Here is a 14,663-nt window from a genome sequence, read left to right on the forward strand (position 1 = left end):
AAGTGTTTAATAACTTGGTAGTTAAAAAACAAAAGTTTCAGAAACAGATTTAAAACTAGAAAAGCACTCAGAGAGCGCAGACCTCCGCCAAGGACTACCCCCATTTCTTATATAAATTGCGATAAACTCTTCTGGATCAGATCCGGATCAGCCTTTGGAATATGAAAGAGGATCCCATTGTCCACCCCTGAGTCAAATTTCATGGGGTTTGGTCAATAATTAACCGAGATATTGAGAAACAAAATTTTTGGCCCCATTTACCACAATGTTAACTAAAGTTTCAAAGTGATACAGAATCCAGGATTTCTTCCGGATCACCCCCAAAATGAAATCAGTTCTTCCTTTTCACATTTCCAACAAATCCTGAAAATTTCATCAAAATCGGTCCATAACTTTTTGAGTTATGTTGCTAACAGACAAACAAACAAACAGACAAACGCCGGCAAAAACATAACCTCCTTGGCGGAGGTAATAAAATTATAGGTCTTGTGGTCATTAGTTACCATATATAGCCCTGAGCAAGCTTGCAGACTTGTATTTATTTATTTATTTTCAGAAAATCTTTGGGAAAGATGAATGAGAAATTTACTTCTGGAACTGGAGGGTTGGTGGTCATTGTTGAGCTCCATTGATACAGCCTGTTGTAAATACATTATTTAGGAGATGTTGAGTTTTCCTCTGTGTTTGTTGCCGTTAGGCTGTATGATGCCCGACAGCCAGTTTTACTGGTGGCAGATCCTGAAATTATTAAGACAGTGTTGGTAAAGGAGTGCTACTCTGCATTTACCAATCGAAGGGTGAGTCTAACAGCTTAACCAAACAATCATAAAATACTGTGCTTTAGTTTTATGATTACAAAACATACAACAATTCTTTTTCAAAATAACACTATTTTCCCCAATTTCCCCTCATTTCTCACTACTGCACATATTATGCATGAGCAGACAAAATACTTCTAATGTGTTAGAAAACAACTAAACAAAAAGTCTCAATGTATTTCAAATTTATTGCAATGTTTAAATGTAAAATTTAAATTTTACTTGTGTTTGAATTGCTCAGGACACTAACATATCAAGTGAAATGAGTGATGGCATTACAGCAGTAAAGGATGACAGGTGGAGGAGAATTCGTAACACGCTGTCACCATGCTTCACCAAAAAAACAAAACAAAAAAAACATGTTGATTTGGTTGAATCTCCCCCGTGAACTGCCACCTTATCGTGGTGGGGGAGTTGCGTACCCGAATGATCCTAGGAGCTATGTTGCCCGGGGCATTATGCCCCTGGTAGGGTCTCCCATGGCAAACAGGTCCTAGGTGACGGGGCAGACTAAGAGCAGTTCATACAACCTCTATGAACAGTATAAAAACAAGGACCGTGACGTCGCCCGGTATGGCGCAGCCGGGGCCCCACCCTGGAGCCAGGCCTGGGGTTGGGGCTCGAAAGCGAGCGCCTGGTGGCCGGGCCTTTGCCCATGGGGCCCAGCCGGGCTCAGCCCGAAGGGACGACGTGGGCCCGCCCTCCTGTGGGCTCACCACCCGCAGAGGGTTTCATAGGGGTCGGGTGCGCTGTGAACTAGGCAGCGGTCGGGGTCAGGGATCCCGGCAACCTAGTCCACGGACACAGAACCTGGCTGTAGGGACGTGGAACGTCACCTCAGTGGGGGGGGGAAGGAGCCTGAGCTTGTGCGGGAGGTTGAGAGGTACCGGCTAGATATAGTCGGCCTCATCTCCACGCACAGCTTGGGCTCTGGTACCCAACCTCTCGAGAGGGGTTGGACTCTCCATTTTTCTGGTGTTGCCTGCGGGGAGTGGCGGCAAGCTGGTGTGGGCTTGCTTATAGCCCCACAGCTCAGCCGCCACGTGTTGGAGTTCACCCCGGTGAACGAGAGGGTCGCGTCCCTGCGCCTTCGGGCCAGGGACAGGTCTCTCACTGTGGTGTCGGCCTACGGGCCGAACAGCAGTGCAGAGTACCCGGCCTTCTTGGAGTCCCTGGGAGGGGTACTAGACAGTGCACCAACTGGGGACTCCGTTGTTCTCCTGGGGGACTTCAACGCCCACGTGGGCAACGCCAGTGACACCTGGAGAGGGGTGACTGGGAGGAACGGCCTCCCTGATCTGAACCCATGTGGTGTTCTGTTATTGGACTTCTGTGCTAGTCACAGTGTGTCCATAACGAACACCATGTTCGAACACAAGGGTGTCTATAAGTGCACGTGGCACCAGGACACCCTAGGCGGGAGGTCGATGATCGACTTTGTCGTCGTGTCATCTGACCTCCGGCCGCGTGTTTTGGACACTCGGGTGAAGAGAGGGGCTGAGCTGTCAACCGATCACCACCTGGTGGTGAGTTGGATCCGCTGGCAGTGGGGGAAGCCGGAAAGACCTGGCAGACCCAAGCGTGTCGTGAGGGTCTGTTGGGAACGTCTGGCGGAACCCTCTGTCAGAGGGATCTTCAACTCACACCTCCGGGAGAGCTTCTCCCAGATCCCGGGGGAGGTTGGAGATATGGAGTCCGAGTGGGCTCTGTTCTCCACCTCCATTGTCAATGCGGCCGCCCGTAGCTGTGGGCGTAAGGTCTGTGGTGCCTGTCGCGGCGGCAATCCCCGAACCCGGTGGTGGACACCGGAAGTAAGGGATGCCGTCAAGCTGAAGAAGGAGTCCTATCGGGTCTTGTTGGCTCGTGGGACTCCTGAGGCAGCTGATGGGTACCGACGGGCCAAGCGTGCGGCAGCTTGTGCGGTCACAGAGGCAAAAACTCGGAGCTGGGAGGAGTTCGGAGAGGCCATGGAGGAGGACTATCGGAAGGCCTCAAAGAGATTCTGGCAAACCGTCCGGCGCCTCAGGAGGGGGAAGCAGTTCTTCACCAACACTGTTTACAGTGCGGGGGGAGAGCTGTTGACCTCGACTGGGGATGTAGTCGGACGGTGGAAAGAATACTTTGAGGATCTCCTCAATCCCACCGTCACGTCTTCCGAGGAGGAAGCAGAGACTGGGAACCCAGAGGCGGACTCGTCCATCACCCTGGCTGAAGTCACTGAGGTGGTTGGCAAGCTCCTTGGTGGTAAGGCTCCGGGGGTGGACGAGATCCGTCCTGAGTATCTTAAGTCTCTGGATGTTGTGGGGATGTCTTGGCTGACACGCCTCTTCAACATCGCATGGCGGTTGGGGACAGTACCTCTGGACTGGCAAACCGGGGTGGTGGTCCCTCTGTATAAGAAGGGGGACCGGAGGGTGTGTTCCAATTACAGGGGAATCACACTCCTCAGCCTCCCCGGTAAGGTCTATTCCAGGGTACTGGAGAGGAGAATCCGCCCGATAGTCGAACCTCGGATTCAGGAGGAGCAGTGTGGTTTTTGTCCTGGCCGCGGAACACTGGACCAGCTCTACACTCTCCATAGGGTGCTCGAGGGTTCATGGGAGTTTGCCCAACCAGTCCACATGTGCTTTGTGGACTTGGAGAAGGCATTCGACCGTGTCCCTCGTGGTGTCCTGTGGGGGGTGCTCCGGGAGTATGGGGTTCGGGGCCCTTTGCTAAGGGCTGTCCGGTCCCTGTATGACCGGAGCAGGAGCTGTGTTCGCATTGCCGGCAGTAAGTCAGACCTGTTCCCGGTGCATGTTGGACTCCGCCAGGGCTGCCCTTTGTCACTGGTTCTGTTCATTGTTTTTATGAACAGAATTTCTAGGTGCAGTCAGGGGCCGGAGGGGGTCCGGTTTGGGGACCACAGGATCTCATCTCTGCTGTTTGCAGATGATGTTGTCCTGTTGGCTTCATCGAACCAGGACCTGCAATGTGCACTGGGGCGGTTTGCAGCCGAGTGTGAAGCGGCTGGGATGAAGATCAGCTCCTCCAAATCCGAGGCCATGGTTCTCGACCGGAAAAAGGTGGCTTGCCCTCTCCGGGTGGGTGGAGAGGCCCTGCCCCAAGTGGAGGAGTTCAAGTATCTCGGGGTCTTGTTCACAAGTGAGGGGAGGATGGAGCGTGAGATTGACAGGCGGATCGGTGCAGCTTCAGCAGTGATGCAGTCGCTGTATCGGACGGTTGTGGTGAAGAGGGAGCTGAGCCGAAAGGCAAAGCTCTCGATTTACCGGTCAGTCTTCGTTCCCACCCTCACCTATGGTCATGAGCTCTGGGTAATGACCGAAAGGACAAGATCGCGGATGCAAGCGGCCGAAATGAGTTTCCTCCGCAGGGTGGCTGGGCGCTCCCTTAGAGATAGGGTGAGGAGCTCAGTCACATGGGAGGAGCTCGGAGTAGAGCCGCTGCTCCTTCACGTTGAGAGGAGCCAGTTGAGGTGGCTCGGGCATCTTTTTCGGATGCCTCCTGGACGCCTCCCTCGGGAGGTGTTCTGGGCATGTCCCACGGGGAGGAGGCCCCAGGGAAGACCCAGGACACGCTGGAGGGACTATGTTTCTCGGCCGGCCTGGGAACGCCTTGGGGTTCCCCCAGAAGAGCTGGAGGAAGTGTGCGTGGAAAGGGAGGTCTGGGAGTCCCTGCTTAGACTGCTGCCTCCGCGACCCGGCCCCGGATAAGCAGAAGAAAATGGAATGGATTTGGTTGAATTTGAAATAAAAGGATTAGCCTTACAATAGTGTGTAGAAAGGTACACCCTTACCTTGCTGAAATACAGCATTGTTCCCACAAAAGGAATGGGGGTGGGTCCAGGAATTCCCAGGTTTTTGAAAAGTCTATATGGCCAAATCCCATACCTAAAAATACATTAGTGGATAACAAGCAATAACATGACAATAAAATATAAAGTGCAAGTGCTGTCTGAATTTGTCTCTCCATAAATAGGTCTATGATCATAATCATAATCATAACACAGACAGTTAAAGGTGGTAATCTCTGAAAATCAGTTCGCACGCCATACAAAACGCGGAAGTACGTTCACTGACTCCGTTGTCTTTTTCTCACATGTTTAGTGGGTATTATCTTTTCTTTCAGTCATAAATCCGTTTGACTGTATTGCCCAGTGTGTCCCACAATAAAACTACTGGTAAGTCAACACCACTTTATGTATTTTTTATTTATTTTTTTTGTTCTGCTTCAAATTGACCCTTCTTTTACCTTCTTCCTGCATGGAGCTAATACTAGCCTCAAGCATTAGCGTTCGGTCACATTATCATTTACTACTTCATTTACTTTTTTTATATTTTATGCCGTTTTCGATTGTCTCTAGCTAATATGTAAATACAATCGATATGCTACATGTAGGCCTATAACTTTTTCGCTGTCATACATTAAGGCATAAAAAACAATGCTAATATTATGTATTATTATTCCCTTTGTCCCATTTTAGCCAGTATTGGACTTTACTTCAGTTACATACATTTTAAATATCACAACAATACAAAAGTATATAGATATGAGTAGAAGATATATAGATCTATAGAGAGAATTTATTTGCCTAGTGCGTCCCACAATAAAACTACTGGCTGACTTTACAATAGCTGGACAACTGACAAGTATTGTTTATCTATGTGGTATTATTAATATTATTGCCTGAAGGCCTTTTTGTGAAAGGGGGATTTAACTGTGGATGTAACAAGGCTTTTAGATATAATTATTTTATCCTGTTTCTTAATTTTCTCTTTCTTTGATTTTGTATGTGAATAATCACTTTGAACTCCAGTTTTATACTCTGCTCTGTGATATGAAGATGATATTTTGTTTATGGGTATTGTGTACGCAAATCTGGTTCCCCCTGTGCTGTGTGTTAGTGTGTGTGCATGAACGCAGACAGCTGCCAAGTTGGACACCTTTTCTCAGCACAGACACACCCTCAAAGATAACTTTTACTGTTCTTTTTCCCATCCTATGCTCCACATTTTCCATCATGATTTTTTTTCCCCTGAAGGTGTATGCTGACAGTGTATATATCTGAAAATTGTCCTGTTTGAGTATTGTACTATATTATACCATAACAATGTTGGCAGTTGGCCCCTCCTACTGGTCATATCGAACTAAATAAACAGAGAAATAACTTCATGTTTTACCAACCACCTGTCTTTTTAATTTATCCCAGTTCATTTATTTTTTAACTTCACCTATGCCAAAGATATTATGACATGATTGTTTGTTTATATTGTTGTCTGTTAAGCAAAAATGTATTTTTTTGTTGTATTAAAGTGATGTCTTATCAATATAAAGTTTTTTTTTCTTTTTTTATGTTGTTCACTTTGTTATGTTTTGCACAACTTCTCTGAGCTATGAACAAAAAAAAACATCCATCACCAAGCCTTCACTGGAGCTGTGTGGATTTCTACCCAGTTAAAATGTTATTAAATATTATAACACTTATATTGAAACAGTCTTATTTTATTTATGAACATGTGTATAACTATAAAATGAGTGTGTTAAGTTAAGATATGGGTTCAAATAGATTTAAGGGTGGATTTAGGTTAAGGGTGTTGGGCAGGTAGTAACTGTGGTTAAGGCTATGGATCAGTCTTCAGTCAATGTAATGTCTCCATAAGACATGTAAACTCAATGTGTGTGAATTTCATGGATGTAAAAATACACAAAAACAGGATAGTCTACCATGTTTATTGGAAAAAAAACATTCAAAGCATCTTGGGGTTGGAGTACAACAGTGCTGTGGAGTAGAGAGACAGGACAAAACAGGCTGCTGATATTGACCATATATAAAACATATACCACATATACTTTCAAAAAAAGATGCTGAATTTATGAAGGGTTCCTTGGAACAATTTTGAGTTTGATAGGCTTCACAGGTGCGGACTTCCAGTTCAAGACCAGTGGAATCTAAATGAGAAAGCAGTTATGAAACTGGACCTTTGCCCAAGTCGACTTAAACAATAAATTATGATTCTATGAACTTTACCACAGTTTCTTTACACGTTTCCAAAGTGTAGCTCTGAAGGAGGCGCACCACCACCATCTTCATAGTTAGGATCGCATATCGCATCCCAATGCAGTTGCGAGGCCCTTGTCCAAAAGGCATGAACACATATGGGCTGATCTCATGGTCTTTACTAAATCTGGAGTTACATTATAGATGCATTACATTAATTATTGTATTGTGATATATAAGACAAAGAGTAAAAACATAAAATGCTGCACCGACCTCTCCGGTTTGAAGAACTCAGGCTGGTCCCAAAAACGTGGGTCCTTGTGCAAAAGGGCCACAGGGATTCCCACCACGGTCCCCTCTGGGACAGTGATGCCGTGGATCTGCACTGTCTTCTTACATGCTCTCTCAAGACGTGGGGCAGTTGGGGTCAGACGCTGGGACTCACTCAGACACTGATCCAAATACTGCAGGCTCATCAGATCCTCATAAGACACTGGAGCCTACAGAATGGAGGGTAGAGTCAGTACAGTAAAACAGTGAGCTTAATTCTACTGCAGAACACTGTACATCTTTAGGTAAGCAGGTGTCAATCTCATCATGTAATTTCTGTAAAGCTTCAGGATTGAGGGCCAGCTGGTACAGTAGATAGGAGAGAGTGGCACTGGTGGTCTCATAGCCCCCAAAGATGAAAATTATGGCTTGGGAAAGGATTTCATGCTCGGTCAGACCTAGACAAAAGTGTAAATGTCAATAATATTATCCATACCTTCCAACCTTTGAGCATAATTACCTAATAATGACTGTTAGTTCAGTTTTACAATCAGTAACCAAATACTAAGCCTATTAAGCAATCAAGCAATTAAGCAATTAATCAATTAAAGAGATTGACCATTCGTAACTGGTATAAAACTAGGTACAAAACCATACCTTTACTGGGTTGTTCATCTTCATTTGGTATTTCAGGAATTTCATTCTGAATCATCACTTGCAGGAAGTCTCCTCGGCTCTATACAAATTTATATAAATGTAATATTGGTCACATTGCAAACATTTATAAGAGAGATAATAATAATACATGCTGCTTACTTACAGTCTTGTCTGAATGATGCTGATCTTTGAATTTTTTAATGATGTCATAGAAAAAGTCTATAGTGGCTTTGGGAAAGAGGGACAGACCGAGAGCGTTCACTATCCATGTACCAAAGGGAAACACCACTGCAGACAGAGAGACAGGGGTTACACAAAACTGTATTAGCCTAAGCGTAACGTAAATTCAACCATACGTAATATAATCAAGGGCAAAAATGAGAAGTTCATCATTTTCTTCAAATGAGTGGTAAAAAGTCCATCTGGACTGGTAATGGCATCTGTGTCGACACTGAAGGATGCACTGGACACAACGTCTAGACTGTAGGGGGCCACAAATCTGAAGCACATAACTGTTAGAACAGAAAACAGTATTTGGGGCTTTAGACAGGTATAGGCACATTTCTTACGCTTTAATATCCACAGGTTCGTCCAGGTTTGTTTTCTCCAGTGTCTGTACTAGTCGCTCTGCATAGCGATGGATTATGGGAAATACCTGTAAAAAGATTTTTAAAACCGTGTACTTAATATATTGCTCAGATAGAAGTGAAATGTAGGAGCCCAGATAGAGTGAGGCTATTTGGTGAAAGAACTGAATAACAATGGGTACTATTTATTTAAATATTTTGTAATAAAATATGCAATAAATATTGAAAATTTTATACCACAGAAAAAGTAATAGTAAAAGAAATAACAGTAAACCGTGTGTGCATGTCTGCAGACTTTGTAGTTATATTCTTAAAACATGGTAAGAAGTTCAGTTTCACCTGCTTTAGTCTCCCACTGGTGAAGCATGGTGAAAGTGTGTTACGGATTCTCCTCCACCTGTCATCCTTTACTGCTGTAATGGCATCACTCAGTTCATCTGACATGTTAGTGTCCTGAGGAATTCAAAGACAAGTAATATTTAACTTTTACATTTAAACACTTGAAGAACTTTGAAATACATTGAGACTTTTTGTTTGGATGTTTTGTCACACATTAGAAGTATTTTGTCTGCTCATGCATAATATGTGCAGTAGTGAGAAATGAGGGGAAATTGGGGAAAATAGTGTGATTTCGAATAATTAAAAAGAAATGTTGTATTTTTTATAATCATAAAACTAAAGCACAATATTTTATGATTGTTTGGTTAAGCTGTTAGACTCACCCTTCGATTGGTAAATGCAGAGTAGCACTCCTTTACCAACACTGTCTTAATAATTTCAGGATCTGCCACCATTAAAACTGGCAGACGGCCATCATAGAGCCTAACAGCAACAAACACAAAGGAAAACTCAACATCTCCTAAGAAATGTATTAGTGAAGCTATTTTAAATTACAACAGGCTGTATCAATGGAGCTCAACAGTGACCACCTACCCTCCAGTTCCAGAAGTAAATTTCTCATTCATCTTTCCCAAATCAATCAATCAATCAATCAGTCAATCAAAGTTCGCAAGTTTGCTCAGGGCTATTCAGATATATGGTAACTAATGACCACAAGACCTATAATTTTATTTTAAATCCATTTCTGAAACTTTTGTGTTTAACTGCCAAGGTATTAAAGCACTTTGACAAATCTTTCATTTTAAATGTACTTATTGGACTTAAAACAACCACATAATGGATAATGGTTACTGTTACGGCCCCAGGCCTTAGTTGTAATATTTCTGCAGAGTTCTCTTGATTCCTGCTGCAGGAGTCCTGGTCTGTGATTGGTGGGGCAAGTCGACGCCCACCTCACCTGCAGCCACCTCCCCCTATTTAAGGAGATTGCCAGCACCTGTTTGGGGCTGCTGGCCTTGGTGGCCAGTATGCCATTTTGGTTTCGTGTATGTGTGTTAGTCTCATTCTGTTTTGTGCCTTTTTTTGATTTGGTCACTTGATTCTGTTTGTGGGCTTATGTGGTTTAATTTGGGGAACTTGTGTTTTAGTTTAGTGTGTGTCCCTAAGTTTTACCACTCGTTTTTGTGTAAGCCTGCGTGACCCCTTTTCTGGCACAAAACTCTGTTTATTCTGTTGTTTTGTTTCTAGGTTTAGGTTATTTTCTGTATATTTTTAGTGTTTTGTTAATTTACCTTTACATTCCTGTTAATTAAACATTACTTAATTTATTCCATTTTACATCTTGGTTTTATTTTTGTTACTTCCCTCACCCCAAACGAGCCGGGTCGTAACAGTTACCGTCTAGGTAGTTAGCCTCTGCAATGTCTTTGAACTCTTAGATAATTAAAGATAAAAAAATATATATATGGGAAAATGAATGGAAAATTTACTCCTGGAACCAGAACAGTTGCTGTTGAGCTCCTATGAGACAGCGCATGCTCATCACCAGAGGTGAGGATTTGTTTTTCTGTAAAAATGCTTTAAAATATCCTACCCCCAAACATCTCCATACTTCTGGTGGCACACTCTGTCAAAAGGTAAAACACCCTAGAAAAAAAAAAACATGTTGATTTGGTTGAATTTGAAACATGAGGATTAGCATTACAATAGTGTGTAGAAAGGTACACCCTTACCTTGCTGAAATACAGCATTGTTCCCACAAAAGGAATGGGGGTGGGTCCAGGAATTCCCAGGTTTTTGAAAAGTCTATATGGCCAAATCCCATACCTAAAAATACATTAGTGGATAACAAGCAATAACATGACAATAAAATATAAAGTGCATTCGCTGTCTGAATTTGTCTCTCCATAAATAGGCCTATGATAGCATCATAATCATAACACAGACAATTAAAGGTGGTAATCTCTAAAAATCAAGTCACTTCAGTCATAATTCAGTTTAACAAAATTAACTTTGTGAATAAAACTTGCTTTTGACTGAGATTTTTTTTAGATATGTTCTGTGAGGTTTCTGTTGGTCTGCAATATGTGTAAAATATTACACAATCATTTACACAACAAAAACGCTTATTTTCAACATAGACCTACTTGCTTGTCACCTGAATCTGAAATTAGAACTATTTCACACTTAGACTTTGAAGTCTGCAATAAGACCTAGATCACTAATAGACTACCTGGCGATTTCTTTTACTTCTATAGTGACTATAGATTATCTTCATACCTGTGGTTCTGTTGTGCCCCTATGTCTTTGGTCAGTTGGCTTTGATAAGAGTATGCAGTAATTACAGTTTAAGAGCTAACAAACAAAACACGACTTACAGCAACAGCAGGGTAAAAAAAGAGAGCCAGCAGAGTCCATGTGGATGCTGAAAACCATGAAAAAAGAAACATGGTTGGTATCTTGTCCTCTCTTGAACTTACTATAGAAGGAATATGAGACAGTAACCTGTCCTGTCAGACTAACTCACTAAAAACGGAAACGGTTGTTTTGTATTTATATTGATGTGGGTGGAGTTTTTCACTCTAGTGACCTCAGATCCATAACCCTAGAAAGCTGACACAAGGAAGTACAGGACCATACATGGCCTTATTTAACTCAGTGAAGGGAACCTGTAATTATCCCACGAATAATGAAGGAACATATTGCGTGTAAATAGACTACACTTCTAAACTACAGGGTTTTTATTCCAATTGTTGCTGCATTTATCTTGTGTTAATCTGATTATAACCCCAAATCACGAGTAAACATTTCAATTAATAAGAACGCCGCTTGACATCATTTGAACCAGTTCGCACGCCATACAAAACGCGGAAGTACGTTCACTGACCCCGTTGTCTCTTTTTCACATGTTTAGTGGGTATTATCTTTTCTTTCAGTCATAAATCCGTTTGACTGTATTGCCCAGTGTGTCCCACAATAAAACTACTGGTAAGTCAACACCACTTTATGTATTTTTTTTGTTGTTCAGCTTCAAATTGACCCTTCTTTTACCTTCTTCCTGCATGGAGCTAACACTAGCCTCAAGCATTAGCGTTCGGTCACATTATCATTTACTACTTCATTTACTTTTTTTTATATTTTATGCCGTTTTCGATTGTCTTTAGCTAATACGCAAATACAATCGATATGCTACATGTAGGCCTATAACTGTTTCGATGTCATATATTAAGGCATAAAAAACAATGCTAATATTATACTTGTATAATTTTGTCCCATTTTAGCCAGTATTGGACTTTACTTCAGTTACATACATTTTAAATATCACAACAATACAAAAGTATATAGATATAGGTAGGGGATATATAGATCTATAGAGAGAATTTATTTGCATATTAACCACACTGCAATGTTTCAGACCATCAAACTAATATTAATATTTCACAAAGACAACACAAGGTAACATAACTTGCAGTTTTTTACATCGAAACCCAAAGCAATATGACCCCCTGTGAAAAAAGTACGTCAATCCCTGATTACTGTTTGGGCCACCCTTTAAAGCAGTTATTGGCACCAAATGCTTTTGATAACTGGTGATGTTTTTGCATCACTGGAGTAATTTCTCGTTGTGCCATTATTGTTTTATCATTATTGGTGGCTGAGTGGCTAACACGCATGCCTGCAAGAAGGTTCCAGGTTCGTTCCCCAGGTTGCCTGAGCCTTTCTGTGTGGAGTTTGCATTTTTCTCCCTATGTCCTGATGGCATGTACAGGCATTCTGGTTTCCCCCATCAACCCAAAACATGCTACATTGGTCTCCAGGAAGAACAGCCTACAACCTGGTACAATGCACCTCTCCTGTTAAGGTTATTGTAAAAAAATTGTGCAGTGTCCCTGTCTCATTAAATTAATTAATTAATTAATTAATCAATTTATTCATTCATTAATAATAATAATAATAAAAAACATGAGAAACATTCTATACTTTACTATACTATACTAACCAGTACTAGCCAGATTAGAAGTATACTTTTTTTTTTGAGTAGGTAAAAGGATAATGGCTGATCCTTATGTGTCATTACTCATTTTCAGATTTAATTCACCAAAATGTTCCTCACGCTGAGACTCCTGCGGAAAGGTACCTCTGGAAAGCAGTGGATTGGAAAGTATCGGCGCCACAGACCAGTCACGTGGCAGATGAAACGAAACATGGTGAAACATCTGGAGCGTGAAGCAGAGAATGAGTACTGGATCAGTCGCCCCTACATGACACCAGAACAGGAGCAGGGACATGCAGCTGAGCGCAGGGCCCAAAACTGGCTCACTATCAAAGAGAAAGGCTTTGTCAACTTTCCTGAACACAAGCATAACTGAGCATTTGAGTCATCTCAGAATCACCAAGACATGGTCAAATTAAAAACTTCACAAACTCTTATGTCACTAATTTCAGTCTCTATATTTATGTTTAAGTACGAAACTGTTTAATGCAACTTGTAAAATGGTCAAGATGTACCACCTTACTTGCCTGATTAAAACATTTTGGAATAACTTGTCTTGGTATACTATGCAATAAGTTTTAAGATTTCCTTTTGTTAAAAAAAAACAAAAAACTTTCATGTAATAGTCATGAATTTATGAAAGAGAGTGCTAAAATGCTTGGACGTGTGTGTTTTAACATGTAACAACTTTATTTTAAGACTAATCACACATTTCACAAACATAGATTACTGTGAAAAAACTGAAGAAATTAGTGCACCACTACAGCTGCTCTGCGGGGATGTGGTCAAAAGGTAATTTAAAAACAACTTAAAAGATGTATGTACAGAGGTCATGTAGAGATTCGAGGTGCTCTCTACTATGAAAAATGTAAGTCTAACAGCTGTAATAAAGGACTACAGAGTGCTAGAGGGCCTCGGATCTTTGCTTGACTGCTGTACACACATTAAATTACTGTTTACTTTGCTTGTTCACAAATGATGTCATTGTATGCAGCCCATAGAGACCAAACATGCTACTTTATCTCATAATGTCGTATCTGTTGTAAGGTTGTAAGGACCATTTAAGGCGTTATAATGTGTGTAAATGCGTTTACAAAACTACTGGCCTATATTAAGGCTAGTTACTGATTAAACCTATGACCAATCACTGCGGAGGCTGTGCTGTAACAGGTTAGATTACTTCCCAACGAATGCATCATCACAAAAAAGTTGGAAAGGCTTAAGAGAAAGTAGTTATTCACTCTTGAGTAGTACAACAGTTAAAAGCAGGAGTTTCCAATTGAAAGAATATTGTTTTAATAGACTTAGATAAATTCTATTGATAAGTAGCGAAAATATAAGAGATATAAGAGGCTGTCAAATAGGGCATAAATATATAAACAGTTAAAATTTTAAGACACAACTAAATCTAGGCACTTTTACCTATTTGGAGTGCCTGGATTTCAATGTGTCTAAAGCAGGTGTGTCCAAACTTTTTTCATCAAGGGCCACATATCTAAACACAGAAGAAGCAGAGGGCTGATCGAGGGCCGTAGACTGATGCTCAGTAAAGGGAATAATTTAAATATATGCATGTTTAACACGTTAGAATGAGCCATCAGTTTATATTCATGCTAAGATCCTTAAAACCACACACTAAATATTAAATATTAGCTTTATCAAGGTAGATTTTCAAAAAACTTGCAGTAAAAAAATATTTTTTAATGATGCAAGGTAATTTGGGCCAATTCACCTGGTAGCTTGAGGGCCAAGAAAAATTTGTCTGAGGGCCGCATTTGGCCCCCGGGCCATAGTTTGGACATGCCTGGTCTAAAGTTTTGATCCTTTTTCCAAGAGCACCCTCTACCTGCTCTCACTGACTGGAGCCCCTGCAGCAAACAGCCACAATTTTTGTTTTTTTCAGTTTAACAGTTTAGTTGGATTAGTTAATGCAAAAGCTGGTGATCGTATGTAGCAACTTATGACAAGGGAAAAGGCAGAGCTCAAGAAGACGTTTTTTT

General features: G+C 41.9%; 1 protein-coding gene and 1 pseudogene across 1 annotated transcript; one reads left to right on the plus strand and one right to left on the minus strand.

Moving 5' to 3' along the window:
* Window positions 1-6,528: 6,528 nt before the first annotated feature.
* LOC110156795 (cytochrome P450 3A56-like) lies at window positions 6,529-11,202 on the minus strand (annotated as a pseudogene).
* Window positions 11,203-11,363: 161 nt separating this feature from the next.
* Window positions 11,364-13,213, plus strand: mrpl57 (mitochondrial ribosomal protein L57). Its single transcript, XM_020921158.2, has 2 exons — window positions 11,364-11,657; window positions 12,758-13,213. Exon 2 carries the CDS (start codon window positions 12,773-12,775, stop codon window positions 13,037-13,039), a length of 267 nt encoding a protein of 88 aa, XP_020776817.2. The 5' UTR covers window positions 11,364-11,657; window positions 12,758-12,772; the 3' UTR covers window positions 13,040-13,213.
* Window positions 13,214-14,663: the final 1,450 nt, after the last annotated feature.

Source organism: Boleophthalmus pectinirostris, unplaced genomic scaffold (genome assembly GCF_026225935.1).
Source record: "Boleophthalmus pectinirostris isolate CB_2022bp ecotype Guang Dong unplaced genomic scaffold, ASM2622593v1 HiC_scaffold_5, whole genome shotgun sequence".
NCBI classification, from domain to species: Eukaryota; Metazoa; Chordata; class Actinopteri; order Gobiiformes; family Gobiidae; genus Boleophthalmus; species Boleophthalmus pectinirostris.

Coding starts and splice junctions, on each gene's coding strand:
- mrpl57 (XM_020921158.2), top strand. CDS start 12,773: ATGTTCCTCACGCTGAGACTCCTGCGGAAAGGTACCTCTGGAAAGCAG.